The sequence below is a fragment of the Podarcis liolepis genome, assembly GCF_965112155.1.
Source record: "Podarcis liolepis genome assembly, chromosome: 13".
Taxonomy (NCBI): Eukaryota; Metazoa; Chordata; class Lepidosauria; order Squamata; family Lacertidae; genus Podarcis; species Podarcis liolepis.
This window is the reverse complement of record NC_139573.1, coordinates 18876858-18891763: the sequence shown is the minus strand read 5'-3', so window position 1 is coordinate 18891763 and position 14906 is coordinate 18876858. Positions and strand designations below refer to the sequence as shown.

Below are 14906 nucleotides of genomic sequence, written 5' to 3'. Positions count from 1 at the left end.
TGTTCACAATTACTAAATTTATTGGGGGGATTCATGGGTGGGTGGGTTTCTGTCTGTCTATCCTATCTATCTATCTATCTATCTATCTATCTATCTATCTATCTATCATCTACCCCCTTTTCCAAGGAACTCAATACAGCAGATTGTGGACTTTTAAAGCATGTCTTTAATAACAACCTGTTAACTGGAGTTTTAGCAGCTCAAACTTTCTCCTTTATTTTATCTTCATTCCAGGAAAAGCATCCTCCTGCTAAATATCTGCCGGATGAAGCTGATCCTGGCAGTTCCAGGGGGAAAAGGTGGCAATCTTCCTAGAAGTCTCCCTCCTGGCCAGTATGTGGGAGCTTCTCAGTGCCATGGTAGAAATCCCCAGTTAGGAGGTCTTGACTTGCCTGAGGGTGGGCCTGAGCTTTGAAGTGGAAATCACAGTGGATGTGATTTCCTTAGGAAATGGCTGCTGTGGTCACATCCACACCGTACAGAAAGCACAAATTTAAAGCTTCCCTCAAATAAGCTTGAGAACCGTAGTTTGTTATGGGTGCTGGGAATTATAGTCCTGTGGTGGGTAAACTACAATTCCCAGGGTTCTTTTTGGGGGGATGCAATGTGCTTTAAATGTCTGGTGTAGATGTCTATTTGAACTTTATTGACAAGCAGTTGTTCAAAGTCTGAGGAATCTCCCATTGGAGAGCCAGCTGCATTACAGCAGCAAAGAAATGGATCCCTATATGAATAGCTCCTTGATCTCCCTCTCCATCACATATGAGTAGCACCATCAGGGCGGGACCCTCACGCAGCAGAGGGAGCAGAAAGGCCCCCTAGTACAACTGGGTCGGCTAAGCACATTTTGAAGTACCGTAATACACATCACCAGCTGAAGAGGGTCTCTCTTCCCCCTCCATAACATTACATCCAGAGCATACATGCCTCTGTCCTTGAAACAGTTTATTAGGGATTAGGAGCCTCATACCCAGAGTTGCTTGGGAATTCTAATAATCCAAAAATCAGCGCTGTGAAAGCAGTGGCTGAAATAAGTGCTATTTCGAAAGGTTCAGCCTGCTGTCTTGATTCAAAATGGCATCCAGTTGTATCCAGACCTATGCCTTGATTGTCAGGAGCAAGTCAGCAATAAAACACCCAGTGTCAGAGAAGCTGACTCTTTATTCAAAGAAACCGAAACAACACAGGCCTATCAATCGCAGCGACTCTTCGCAGTAGGTGTTGCCCCAATGAGGTAGTTGTGAGAACTGAAGGTCCCCACCTTATTATTATTATTATTATTTATTGAATTTATATACTTGGGGGTCTCAGGGACAGTACACAGAATAAAATCGAGATACAAAACCACAAAATACACTGCTCTCTAAGCCTCCTCCCCAGATTCCTTCCCCAGCAGCCTAAGGCTCTGTTGACTTGTCTCTCTTTGCCCTGCCCTCTTCATTCCTCTGTGTTCTGGGAGAACAGAGGTGGAGAGAAGCTGGTCACAGAAGGAGCAGGAAGATTCCCTGACTTCTTCAGCAGCCTGCCTGCACTCTGCCTCCTGACCCGCCTCTGTTTCTGAACTGCTCTCTGCCACAGCCTCTTCCTGCCCACTAAACCCTGTTACCTCTTCAGCTTCCGAGTTCCGACATCTCCTTCTCCCAGTCTGCTCCCTCTTCTTCCTCTGACCGCGCATCGAGACCCACCACCAATCCGCTGGCACAGAGCCTTCTTCTCATGGGGGTTCCTCAGCTGGTGCCTCCCCCCACTCCTCTGCATCCAGTCAGTCCATGACAGGGGGCAGCAAACTTTCCGTGCCTCAGGCCGGTGTCTCCAGCACTGATTGTGTGGTGGGCCAAAGGACAGGGGAGTACGTGCCCATACGCATGCGCACATGCTATTTCCGGCGCACTTCCAGGTCAGAGGAGCACCGGAAATAGCTTGTGTGCATGGGCATGGGCCTCCCTCAACCCGGATGTGCACCGGAAATAATGCTTGCGCATGCGCACAAGCTATTTCCGGTGCTCCTCCGACCCGGAAGTGGGCAGCTGCACAGGGCAGTGCCGGTAAGAGCAGGCGGTGGGGGTTGCCGAGGGCCAGATAAACGAGTCCCTCGGGCCTTATCCGGCCCGCAGGCCTTAGTTTGGGGGTCCCTGGCCCATGACATTGAACTCAGCAACCATCATGCCAGATTTGGTTATGGTCTCTTAAGATGTGCCCAGGTGCATAGAGAAGTGACAACCAACTTTCCAAAATACATATAGTAGATGATTACTACTCGTGCCTTCCAAAGGGGAGAGGCTGAAGCTGCTGGTGGGGCATTCGGTGGGCTTCCCCCATCATGTGGCACCTGTCTCCAAAACTGTTTGCTTCTGCAGGTCATGCCTACAGTTCCCTCCCTGCTGAACCCCAAAAAGCCCAAGAAGAAGAAGAAGAAGAGTGACCCATAAATCACAACTAGTAATGTCATTAGACACTGGTGTTCACAGTTAGGAAGTGTCTTTTCCTGCGATAATTATAAGGTGCCTGAGAACTTGAGGGTCCTCCTGGCCCCCAGCTTCTCCTTATTCTCTTAAACTCCCTCTCAAAACAACAACAACCCAGGAATCCAAAGGAAACTTCAAATAGCTGTATAAAAAAGGGAATTCATGCAGGGAAGGGTCATAACCAATGAGACTGGTAGGGTGAAAGGCAAGGAGACAACCAGTAGAGGGAGCTAGAGCCAATGACAAGGGGAACCAGCTATTTTTGTCCCCACCCTCCTTCCTATAGGCCCATACCAGGGCAACACTAAAGAGAAGGAAGCTAAGAGTCAGGTGCTACCCTCTGGACTGGTTGTAAGTTGGTGGCTGACTGGGGGAGGGGGAACAGTGCTCCAGTTACCCTAATGGACCAGTCTCCAGTGGCCATAACAGAGTGCATGCTTTGCAGGCAGAATGTCGCTGGTCCAGTCCGCAGCGTCTCCAGGTAGATGCCTATCTGAAACACTGGGCGGGGGGGCTGCCAGTTAGTGCAGGCGGTATCTGGACAGTAGATGGTCTGGCTTCTTAGAAGGCAGCTTTTTTACACTGCAGATGTTTCTCAGGCTTGCTACACGCACAGAAACGCCTTCTTCACACAGCACCATTAAAGATACAGAGGTGTCCGCCTGGTCATCCAGTTGCTGCCTCTTCTAATCACCCCTGTTTTTTGCTTGTTTTCTGCTGTTATTTCAGCAGGCGTACCCTCCCCTCTCTCTGAGAACCCTGGAGACGGGAGTTCTGGCTCCCAGCCCATCCTGCTAGATCCTCTGTGTCCTAATTACTTTGCTGTGTTTTAAGTCCGTGCCGGCTGTGGTGCAAGTGGTTTGATTCTCTGCGTTGCTCTTAATGAAAGGGACACACAAAAAATCTCCTTATTGCCAGCTGGGAGTTAATCCCAAGAGACACAGGGTCCCAAATAGAAAGACTGTGAACCCGGGGCAGGGTGACACAGCAGGATGGGGCCACACAGGCACAAAGACGCACAGGAATTGTACATGCAAAGGGGGAAATAGAATGTGCTGGGCAGACTGAAATTCTCTTTCTGTCTTCCCCTTTCCACGGGATTGCCATATCTCCTGCCTGTCTATTCACTAATCCACACCCCTTTCTCTCTCCTATATAGACAGACGGCGTCTACACCCACCTGTAACATAAAGCATTTCTTTGTATTGGCCTGTCCACTGGCCAGTCTTTCTCTACCCTTCCACAACTTCCTCTCCACGCCCACAATCCTTCCATGCTAATAGATATTTTCTGTGGAGTGAAATATGACAGTGGAAAGCAAATTAATGAAAAGCTACAACTATGAACTTTTTTTGCATTTCTTTGGTACCATCTGCCCACAATATTTGTTTTGTTTGTTTACATACATTAATACACACATACAAGTGCTGAAGATCCAGATTTTGTTGTGGTGGTGGTGGTGGAATATTTCACTTCCCAAATAATGATCTCTCTCTCTCTCTCTCTCTCTCTCTCTCTCTCTCTCTCTCTCTCTCTCTCTCTCTCTCTCTCTCTCTGTCTCTCTCTGTTTGTGTGTGTGTGTGACATCGATCAATCCACCCATTAACGTGCACGTCTTCCAGTGTTGATCGATCCGTGCCCCATTATCCCCCCTCCATCTCCATACAATTTGCCTTCCTCTTGGCGTCCGTTCCCCTCTCTCCCCTCCAACAAGCCCTTGTCAGCCTTCCAGCCTCTTTGTCTCTCTCTGCCTCCGTGTCCACTTCATCTCCTCTGACCCCAGCTGCTCCTTCATCTCCGCATCCAATTTCTCATCCTCTCCTCCTGGCAGCCGGGCGATTGCAGAAAGGAAAGACCAAAGCGGAGATGCTCCCCCTCCCTCCCCCCTGCCCTCCCCCTTTATTAGATGCTAATCCCCACCACTTGGCACTGGTGCCCCCTTGGCACTAATGAAGAGGTTTTTTAATCAGCCGCCACCGCACTTCTCCGCCTGATTCCTATCCCCTGGGGACGGTGCCGCGCTGGAGGGTGCCGGAGCTCTCCGCCGCTTGCTCATTTATCACACTGCTTATGCCACCTCTCCACTCTGCACAGCCGGATTGGAGAGCACCTCCTGATTCTTCCCTCCTGAGCAGCATCTGGGGAGCATTTTCTCACAAGCTGCACACTGCGCCCTTGGGAGCGGCACTTTCCTTCGCCTGCAGAGGGGTCCTTGGCTCCTTTGAAACCTTTGGGGTGGACATGCGCTGGGTGCTGTCTCTTTGCTGAGGAAAGAACTCCAGACCTTCTCTCCAATGACCGTGCAAGTGTGGGCCCCAAATCCGATGTTTGGGGGTTGATCTCCAGCCACCAGGTCAGCTGAAGGACTCGGGACAACAACCTTATGCCAGCGAAACCTTCATCCTGAACGATGTTCTTTTGAATCGGTTTGGCAGCCTATTCTGGGGGAAGAAAGAGGATCAAAATATTTGGGTGTTGAACATCAGGTCTTTTCTTCCACTTGGGTGATTTGGAACTGAAGTGGACACTCTCTCCTCCTGTTGCTGCCGGATGGCATTTTGAGCTTTCCCCAGAACCTACTTTTTCAACTCCCTCAAGTGACAGACTGAAAGGCCCTGTTCCATTTGAACCCACTGCTGCTTTCGTGGGGGTTGAGATTCACCAGACAACTTTGACAAAAGTACCTCCAGAAAGAACCTTTTCTCTCTTCCTTTTCTTTTCTCAGCCTGTTATTCTTCAGCTTTGCACAAACTTTGGGTTTTTATCATCCCTTTCCAGGCAACTGTTTGGCCAGGCAGATCTCAAGACCCTGAAGAGAATCGGCATGGCAAACTTGCGTCTTCTTGCAATTGTAGTGTGTATTTGAACAATAATCACCCTGCAAACTTGCAAGCGTGAATTGGAGGATATTTTTGAAGGAAAGCGGTGATGGAGTCAGGACAGAAGGGAAGATTCCTTCGTGCCTGAGGGAAAGTGGATTAGAATATAATTCTTAAAGGAGGACGAACAAAAAGCCCTTGGAGCCGTCTGATCCCAAAAGGACACAGCTGACTGACTGGGCATAGGGGGCAGAAGACAGTTTCTAACAGAATTGGAGGGCCAGAAGGAAACTCTTAACAGGAGTGATCTTAATGAAAAATAAGGGGCATTTCAGAGGGCTAGTTGGATTTTTGAGTGAGCAGAACCTTGAACTCTAAGCATTGCCTCTTCACCACAAGTGGGTGGTGAAGACTGCACCTTAATCTGGCTACTCCCCAAAACACCACTGGGGGTACCAATCTAGAGGGAAAAGAGGGGTGCTCGAGACAACGGAACTTGCTAGTAGTAAGTCATTTTGGGGAGTCAGGGTTGCAGGCTGGGTTTTCCACTCCTTTCCCCCTTCTCAGGGGCTTGAATTTGAGGGGTGGACAAGGCCTTTGAAAGCTCACAGAGCTTTCCCCTCTTAGCAGACAAGCAGAACTGGCAAACCTTAAATCACTTCATGCCTCGTGACAAACTGTAGAGTTGTTTATACAGTCCCTTCTGAGCTGCTAGAAAAGGTGGAAGCTGGGCGTTCACATTTATTGACACCCCAACTCTAATGGGGAGGTTTTCACTCTTTAAAACTATTTCAGAAGGGCTACTGTGCAGCATATAGACTGCAGCAATTAGACTAAAGTTTAGACTATTTCCACTCTGTTTGGAAGAGACTTTGTTAGTCAAGGACATGTGAGGGGGAAATCCGAGATGGTTTGCAATTCTTTGTGGACTCTAAAAGACTTTTTGCATTGACTTCAAACCCATCACTTTAAAAAACCAAACCAAACCTTAAGGGATTTAAGATTTTAATTTGGAAGATTGATTAATCGGGGCAATGGCCTACAACAGCTTTTTAACAAGACTTTGAATGGGTGTTGTTAATAATTAATTAATATAGCTATAAAAAGGGGGAAGGTTAGCAGTGGGGGAAAGTATGTGTGTTTTTTAAAGTTCTTTTTAAAATACTCAGCATAAACTAGGCAACCTGCTAATAATTACTTTATACACAGATCATTAATCAAAATCTGGAAGGTCTAGGTAGGAATCATGCTGCCTATCTCCTTCTGTGTTCATTAGTTCAAACTAATTTCTTTCTGAGACCTTAGGTATCTTGGGTGCCAGCAACCGCCTGGCTCTTAAGCACTCCTCAAGTAACTAGTCCCTAATAAGAACAGAACCCCAGGCTGAGTTCAAATTATGATTACACCATTTTGTGGTGTACTGCTTCATAGTGGGCATATTGGATGGGCCACAGCATACGAATAAGGAGGAGAAAATCATGATCAAAAGTGAGGCATTCTCTGTAAACGGAGGTTTGTTCAGAATTGGCTTCTCTCCACTGAAACAAGGAACCAGCAGATTTATCCAACAGTAGAACATCGTTTTCTGGGAATTGTGAGCGAATTCGAATTATTTGGGTGCGTCTTCGGGCAGCAAAACAGACAGATCCTCACATCTCTTGGGAAAACAGGGACGATGATTAAACTGAGCCGAAGGTCCCGCTCCATGCTCTCCTTGGGCCTCAACTCTTTGGCCCTCTGCTTTTCGGTTTCGGCCTTCTGCACCAGCTATTGGTGTGAGGGGACCCACAAGGTGGTTAAGCCCCCCTGCCTCTCGGCCGTCAAGAAGGGGAACTGCGTGCCCATCAACAGCAACGAGACAATGGATGGGAACGTGACCATGGACCCCCACGTCGTCCAGTACATCTGGGAAACGGGCGAAGACAAGTACGCTTTCCGGTATTTCCACACGGGCTTCTGGCTCTCGTGTGAGGAGCATCACGGAGGTACGAAACCAGCCGACATCTCAGACGGAGCAGATTCCATGACGGCTGTTATTAGTTTGACAGCTAGGTCACAAAACCCCTCTCCTGTTAGACAGACAAGAGAGGGAAAGGGGAAGAGTGTTGGTGGTGGGGATGTGGAAGGTGGCTGTCAAAGGGCAGCAGAGGAGCAGAATGAGATGAGGTCTCCACCTCTTGTGATCTAGGGCCAGTGGTCATGCATAACAGGCCACATGCACACCATGCAGTTATAGCGCACAGCTTCCCCTGAAGAATCCTGGGAACTGTAGTTTGCTGATGACACTTGGCACTGTAGCTCTGTGGATTCTTTGTAGGGGAAATGTGCTTTAAAATAGTGGTGTAGATCTGGATTCCTAATCCACCCCGTATGTTGTTGGGTTTGTCCGACTCACCTCCCCGCCCTCGGGTCCTGGGGCTGCATCCTGGCTCAAATGAAGCCACCTGCAGTTTAAAAGACAAGTGCATTCCAAGCCTGGATGGGGAGTAAATTGTGGGAAGCCGTCTTTCGCTGCGAGGGGAGACGGAAATCTTGACCAACAGAAGAATGACATAATTGTCGCGATCAGCACCAGCCTTTGGATAAACTGACGGCGTCTTCTTCCATTGTTCCACCCTTTTAGAGGAGAAGTGCCGGAGCTTCATTGAGCTGCCGCCCGAGTCGGAAAAAGGTGAGATTTGGGGAGGGCAAAACAGGCCATCTTGTTTAAGGGTGCAAACAGAAACGGGAAATGGCAGAATTCATAATGCTGTTTTATGTTGAGACATACCAGTGGCTCATCCGACTGAGTCCTGTCTGCTCCAGACGTCCAAGATGGTGGCCATTCCTGCCTCCTCTTGTGGGAGCGGATGCCATAGTTTAACTGAAGTGTTTCTTCACACAGGGCATAGTTAAACTATGGAATTCGCTTCTACAAGAAGCAGAGATGGCTGCCAGCTCTGAACCTTCCCTAAGAGGAGAGGGCTAAACTTATGTACAGCACAGAGCTACCCACTTCCTGGAAATGACTGGCTTTTGTAATAAAATTTGACACCCCCCAAATAAAACCCCACCACCATAGTGGAAATGTATAGGGCAGAAATATTCTGGACATTGGTAGTCAGCACTCTGGACCTCCTATTATTTATTTTAAATTATGTGCATCCCATAATGCCTATAAAATATTATGATGTAGTATTGCATCTGTTGCCCGCTGCTAGATGTATGTTTCACAAACACTCGGAAATCACAAATGGAACCTTTGACACGGGAGTGTTATTTAAAGCCTGGGAGCTAATTAAGTTATTGAAATTAATAACTCAGGCTGAACAATCCTCTACTCCAGATACAGCAGGGGGCCACTTAGGTCATCATAATGACATGGACATAACTCTCACCATACCCTACAGTACTGGAGCAAAGGATGACATCTTTAAAAGATCTTACAATATTGGCAACCAGTTTGCAGCTTTGGAATATGAGCTTAATGCTAAATGCTTGCATTGGACCTATTTGTTGTGCATGAACGTTTTACTCCAGCGTTGAATATTTTACATTAATTTCAATGACAAATAGGAAACCCAACCCCTGCTCTCCGTTTACCATACTTCTAATTAATATGCAGTGTTCCACAGCCCTTTAATTCACAGGGAAGGAGTACAGCTCAGTGGTAGAGCATCCATGGAGCAGAATGCCACAGGTTCAATCCCTGGTGTCCCCAGGTGGGGCTGGGAAGCCCTGCATAGCTACTGCCAATCTGTGTAAACAATACTGGCCTGGATGGACCAACAAGTCTGATTCAGTATAAGGCAGTTTTATGTGTTCCTCTTGTTTCTCTTCTCTTCTACATCCCGGCTACAAAAGTTGGCTTTATACCAACCGCCATGTGTCCCCCACACCAAACAATCTTGGGAATCTAGTTGGTGAGGATTCTGTTAGAGATCTTCCTCTATCCCCAAACTACAGCTTCCACGATTCAGTGGGGAGAAGGAACGACTATGAAATCAATTGAAGTCCGCAGTTTAAATGTGCCTACAAAACAGGTCACTGTGATACTTGTTATTGCTGAACCAAGTAATGAGGCTGAGCACTATTTTTTCCTCCTTAGTTATTTATTATGTATGAACTGATTCATTGTAGAGTTAACTCCATCCCCAAGGCTTGCCATGTGTTATCAACATGTTAAAAACATCACAAGTGTTATAAACAGGAATTTAGGATGCTGCTGCCATTCGTTGAGCAAGTTTTCACAGGGAAAGCTCCAGGACGAAAACGAGAGTGCTTTGACATGGAGCTTTAAAGCCCAGGCCTGTGCCTGGAAAAAGCAGGAAAGCCCTAATGCTGAGTTAAGCTGCTGGTCTGTCTAGCCCAGTTTTGTCTACCCTGACTGGCAGTCGCCCTACCTGGAGATGCTGGGGCTTGGACTGGGACCTTCTGCATGGGGAACAGGTGCTCTACCACTGAGCTACGGCCCTTCCCCAGACTCTGCGAGACATATAGCTTGTTTATAATCTCCCACTCACCACCCACGTTACTTTCCAGGGGTGCTGTGGCTCTCCGTTGCCTCCGAATTCCTTTATATTATCCTGTTGACTGTGGGGTTCCTATTGATGTGTTTGGATGCCGTCTACTATGCCAACTTCATTGATGGGCTCAAGATCAATGCTTTTGCGGCTGTGATCACCGTTCTCTCAGGTATCTCGATCTACCCTGCGCCTCCGGTAGTCAGCTACTCTTCCCACTAGGTATCCACACACAGCACTCAGACCTAACACTCATTTTGTATGGACTTTCACCACTGACCCTAACCCCATCCATATAGTACTTGAAATCATAGTCCAGTCATTCCTGTATCATGCTCACATTATATCTAAATGTGTGTAAGGAAGTCTCTCTTTTTAAATGAAAAGTATTTGGGGAGTGATTTTGAGTGGGGAAACAGGTGGCAGGCCCCCAAAATGAAAACAAAACCCTGTAACCCCAAACTGTTGTAGTTTCTTTATACCCATGTGTGGTTTCCCCACCCCACCCCAAAAAGGGTACTGCACATGCTTGGTGGTGCAAGCACTGGCCACTGCCTGGTTGATGCTTGTCCATGACAGGGCCTTCTCAGTGGTGGTGCCCGCCACCATTGTTGAGTTTGTGTCTGTCTCCCTCATTGTTGAATTTCAGGAGGAATTTTAAAACATTCCTGTATATACAAACATTTGATAGCTGAAAGATACACTTCCTGGCAACCCTGAGATCACTGGCCGAAAGACTGTTTGCTACGCTGGGCTCTTTTGGGAGGAAGGATGGGATATAAATTAAAACCACCACAACATTTCTTATTCATGTGTGGTGCCCAGCAAGGCACTCTGTCAGCTTTGTAAAGGGTAATCCGAGGTAGCTGGCCTCATTTCCCAGCATGTGATCAATAGTGTGTGTCCATTGCTAGAGGCAAACGATACAGTGAAATACTGAAGCCATGAGCTAAGCCAGGCCACAAATGCCTGTCAGTTCATGCATTCAGCAGGATCAAGCCTTGGTATAGCTTTCCCTAGAATGTACATCTTTAAGCTTTCAGGTAGGGATGGAATCTCAAGTTTGAGTGTTTTCTCAAGGACACAGTTTCCTAAGCAAAGGAAAACAGCATTTCAGGGATTGGCCGGCCCTACCATTAGGCAAAGTGTGGTGACTGCCCGAGGCAGCAGACACCAGGATTCTGAAGTGTACAGCCTTACACTTGTAAGTGAAATCTCCCAAGTCTGTCAAACTTGCTTTCTGTTGAGCCGCCATGGCTCTGCTCCTATTTAGCTCAGACCTCAGAAAGTGGTACCCAAGGGAAGTAAGAGCACTGTGGCTGGGCATATTCTGAGTATCTTTCTGACCACTCCTTCCCAACAGGGCTCCTGGGCATGGTAGCCCATATGATGTACATGACCGTCTTTCAGGTGGCTGTGAACCTGGGACCAAAAGACTGGAGACCTCAGACATGGTATTATGGCTGGTCATTTGGGTGAGTAAAGCCAGCATGGGAGAGGAGTGGGGTGTGGGTAGGGTAAATGCAACCTAGGACAGGGCTCCTACACCTTTAATTAAAGCATAGCAGCAGGAATTTCAGCAGCTGTAGCTTAAAGGTGCCCCCTTTCCTTTTTCATCCAGCCACTTTGGATGCTGGCATTTGCATTTGAGAGTGGAGTTGTTGTTCTGTCCAAAGATGAAAGGAGGAGAGGATATGGATAAGGAAGTGGAAAGAGGGGAGAAAGAGAGACAGAATGATGGACAAAGGCGGAAGAGAAGAAATGTAAGATGGGAGAAGTTACTGGATGAGTGGACAGTAAATTAGTGTGTCTGAAAGCGTTAGACCTGAGAACCTGTGTTCAGGGTTCCATTCATATTAGGGTTATTTTGCAGTTCTGCTACTTCTTGCTTGCTGGTTGGGACTTGGGGCTCAACATGACACATGCCCCAATCAGTAGGAATACTGCTCCTTCTGCCTCTTCATTCTGGGATTTTTCAGATTTTTCAGATTTTTTATGGCAGCTGCTTGGAGGGTCACCCAGCTTGGAATCCAAGGCTGAATCTCCCTTATTTATAACACCATCCCATGCTATATAGTAGCAATGTGCCCAATTTCCATTTTGTCCCCTCCCCCTGCCCTGCTAAAACCCCTAAATGTGTTACATTTGCATTTTTGCAAGCAAACCCGAATTCGAATCATTTGTTTGACACTCCCTCCTCCCACCCCAATTTTGTTTTAGCTCAGCTCTTTGGAGCAAACCTTTCAGCCTCTGTTTCCCCATCTGGTGTCCAACATCATAAGCAAAGGAAGCCTATGGAACAAAAACCCATGGTTTGGCAACACCTCATCATATTTGGTTGGTTGTATTGTTGATGTCAAAAGGTTTCTGTGAGGGTGAAGAAGAGAGGGTTCGGAAGCACTGAACACACTGACTATGGGACGGCAGCCCATAACATCTCATTTATTGTTTGATCTAGGCTGGTCCTCTTCCAGCTATCTAGACACCAACAGAAGGAGCGGTACATGAATGGGTACCTTTTTTTGCCTTTACCTTTCAGCGGTTCTCAACCTGTGGGTCCCCAGATGTTGTTGGACTACAACTCCCATCATCCCTGAGCTCTGGCCTTGCTAGCTAGGGGTGATGGGAGTTGTAGTTCAACAACATCTGGGGACCCACAGGTTGAGAAAGGCTGCGTGACATGAATGGGTGAAGAATTGTGTCAGAACCGGTGTATACATGGAAAAGGAGTTTTGGGAAGTCAGTTATCATGGGGGATCTGGATAGATTTGGCCGTGCAAGAATGACCTTGAGACCCATCCCTTTGCACCCCCTCCCCAATTTCTCTCCCACAGCATGGCCTGGCTCTCGTTCACCCTTTGCATGTCAGCCTCTGTGCTGACCCTCAATACCTACACCAAGACCATCCTGGAATTCAAGTACCGCCGGCGGATTTTTGAGAAGCACACGGCGTCCATGGGGAGCAGCAGAGGTCCCGGCTCGCCCGCTCTGGCCCCTGACCTCGAACGCTTCCTCTGGGATAAATATATCTTCAGCGTTAGTGACTCTCTAGACTTCTCCCCTAGCCCTCCGGGCCCAATGGCTCCCTGCAGCGGGCGCAAGGCCTACGCAGGAGGGTATGCTGGGCTCGCAGGAGGTCACAGTGGGGATGCTGGTGACGAGGATGACGGGGAGCCATGCTAGAGAGAGAGAGAGAGGATGTTGGGTGGAGAACAAGACCTCCCACCATCACATCCCTTCTCTTCCATTTGCTCACCCATCCATCCAACCGTTTGTCCTATCACAAATATGCCCTTCCCTCTGCTTAGGCAACCTATGGCCATTTCACAACCCGTGAAAACATCGGTTCTCTGAGGTTGCCATGACTTTTAGGTTGGGTAAAAGGGCGAGAGCAGACCTATGGATCAGGCCCATTTCAAACTGTACAAGCAGTTACTTTTTGAGGGGTAGGGCAGGGAAGACATTATTATTATTTTGGCAGCCCTACCAGGAGGCAGGAGGAGGCAGCTGCCTCATGTGTTGAGTTTGGAGCAGTAGAGTGGGAGGTGGGCAGGTCAAACCCAGAGGGCGAAATGTATTAGGAATTCGTTGTGCAGGGATAAATGGAAGCCGTGAAATGATATTATTGCGTTCCTGTGGAGCTCTCCTTCGGTTCAGCAAGGCAACACTAAGAGCTGGCCTTGAGATTTTTCCCTCTAAGGCAAAGGACAAGATTGTCCCCGCCAATACACTGGCATTTGAATCATTCTTAAAAACTGAGGGGCAGCGTCCGCCATGGCACCTGGGGAAGGCAACTTCAGGGATCACGAAGAGGCCTGTCTCTTTACCTCTCAGAATCAGCTGCCTGAAGCAGCTGCCTCACTTTGCCCAATGACAAAATCCCAGAGGTGTGTGCCCCGATTTTATTCCATTAATGCTGTTCGGATGTTTTCTTCTTTAGACGCCAACATGCCTCTGGCATATGGCCACAGATCATGGGGGATACTTCTCAGATTGTGCATTGCAGTTGCTCGTGGGGAGTGTGGCCGGAGATCTCGGCCCAATCCCACTGCGACTCCTTGAATTTTGAGGCCCTCTTATGCTTTCTGGCATGTTCTGTGAGGGCTGTGGCTAGTTAGGAAATAGCCACTGTGACAAACTTTCGGCCTTGTTATTTAGGTGCTGCGGCACCTGCTTATGTCAGTAGAAACCAATAGGATTGCCTTCTGCTTGCGGCTGCAGTAGAATCATGTGTATCCACTGTCAGTTGACACCAAGGGCTGTATATAACCATTTATTTATCCAAGGTTGTTTGCAGTGCATATTGGACTTGTTCCTCACTAATCCTGCATAGGGCCTGTCTATAAACAAGGTTACTAGTATATTAGTCAGCTTGCACTTCGCAAAGGTAGATACCGGGCTGCTTCAGTTCGTGTTTCATTCTTGAGAGGGAAAATTCCCACTCTCCTTCATTCCCATCAAATATTCCTATCTACAAATCCCAGGGTCAGCAGAAACTCCTGCAGCTCCCTGTTCTGTGGCGCATGTAGCTGGCTTATTCTCTCACTGCTGTTAGGAGGCATTTTGAGCTAGTGTCATAAAGACTTCAGACTTTTTCCCAATAACCAAGGCGTGGAGCACACGTATACACTAAACCCCAGCTTTCTCTGTTGTGAAAGCGCCCTAACAACTCTGATAGCCTCCCCAACATCCTGAGGGGATGTCAGCGAGCGAGGCCCAAGTGTCTTTATGTATGTGGCGTGTACAATATGTTTGAGTAGTAATATAGGTCTTGCCCTGTCCCGTTTTCACATTGCCCATTTCAACCAGGCACTGAACTGTTATGGCTTCTTTTCAAGGCTCTGGGCTCCTTCAGCGTCATAGCCTTGGCCCTCCTGATGGCAGCCATGGCCCCTCAACACTGTCCCCACCTCACATGCCTTCCCCCCAAAACCCGTCTGCAGCTCTCCTGATTTATCTCATCGGCTTTGCTTCATATAATCTCCCCGTGTGTGGGGAATGAGAAGATCCAGAGTTGTTAATTTCTGGTTGATTAAATAAATTAAAGGATTAATCAGTGTCAGTCTGCTTCGTTTTATAAAGCTGGAGGGAAGAGGGGAGAGTAAATTCATCAAGCATCC

The 14906-nt window shown here is 47.9% G+C and overlaps 1 protein-coding gene across 3 annotated transcripts; it reads left to right on the top strand.

The window, feature by feature from the left end:
- The first annotated feature begins 2667 nt into the window (after positions 1-2667).
- Positions 2668-14839, top strand: LOC310691514 (germ cell-specific gene 1-like protein). Of its 3 annotated transcripts, none has more exons than XM_083471347.1 (6): positions 2668-2946; positions 5244-7269; positions 7908-7955; positions 9806-9958; positions 11150-11261; positions 12621-14839. In XM_083471347.1, the coding sequence occupies exons 2-6, from the start codon at positions 6960-6962 to the stop codon at positions 12967-12969; spliced, it is 972 nt and encodes a 323-aa protein (XP_083327473.1). In that variant the 5' UTR covers positions 2668-2946; positions 5244-6959; the 3' UTR covers positions 12970-14839. The 3 variants fall into 3 exon arrangements, with proteins under 3 accessions (XP_083327473.1, XP_083327471.1, XP_083327472.1); XM_083471345.1 differs by having other exon boundaries at positions 4180-7269; XM_083471346.1 differs by having other exon boundaries at positions 2676-2816.
- Positions 14840-14906: the final 67 nt, after the last annotated feature.

Excerpts from the sequence above, each read along its gene's own strand:
- LOC310691514 (XM_083471347.1), top strand. The coding sequence starts at position 6,960 with ATGATTAAACTGAGCCGAAGGTCCCGCTCCATGCTCTCCTTGGGCCTC. Across the intron at positions 7,956-9,805 it reads GCCGCCCGAGTCGGAAAAAG|GGGTGCTGTGGCTCTCCGTT; the intron begins GTGAGATTTGGG and ends GTTACTTTCCAG. Across the intron at positions 11,262-12,620 it reads TATTATGGCTGGTCATTTGG|CATGGCCTGGCTCTCGTTCA; the intron begins GTGAGTAAAGCC and ends TCTCTCCCACAG.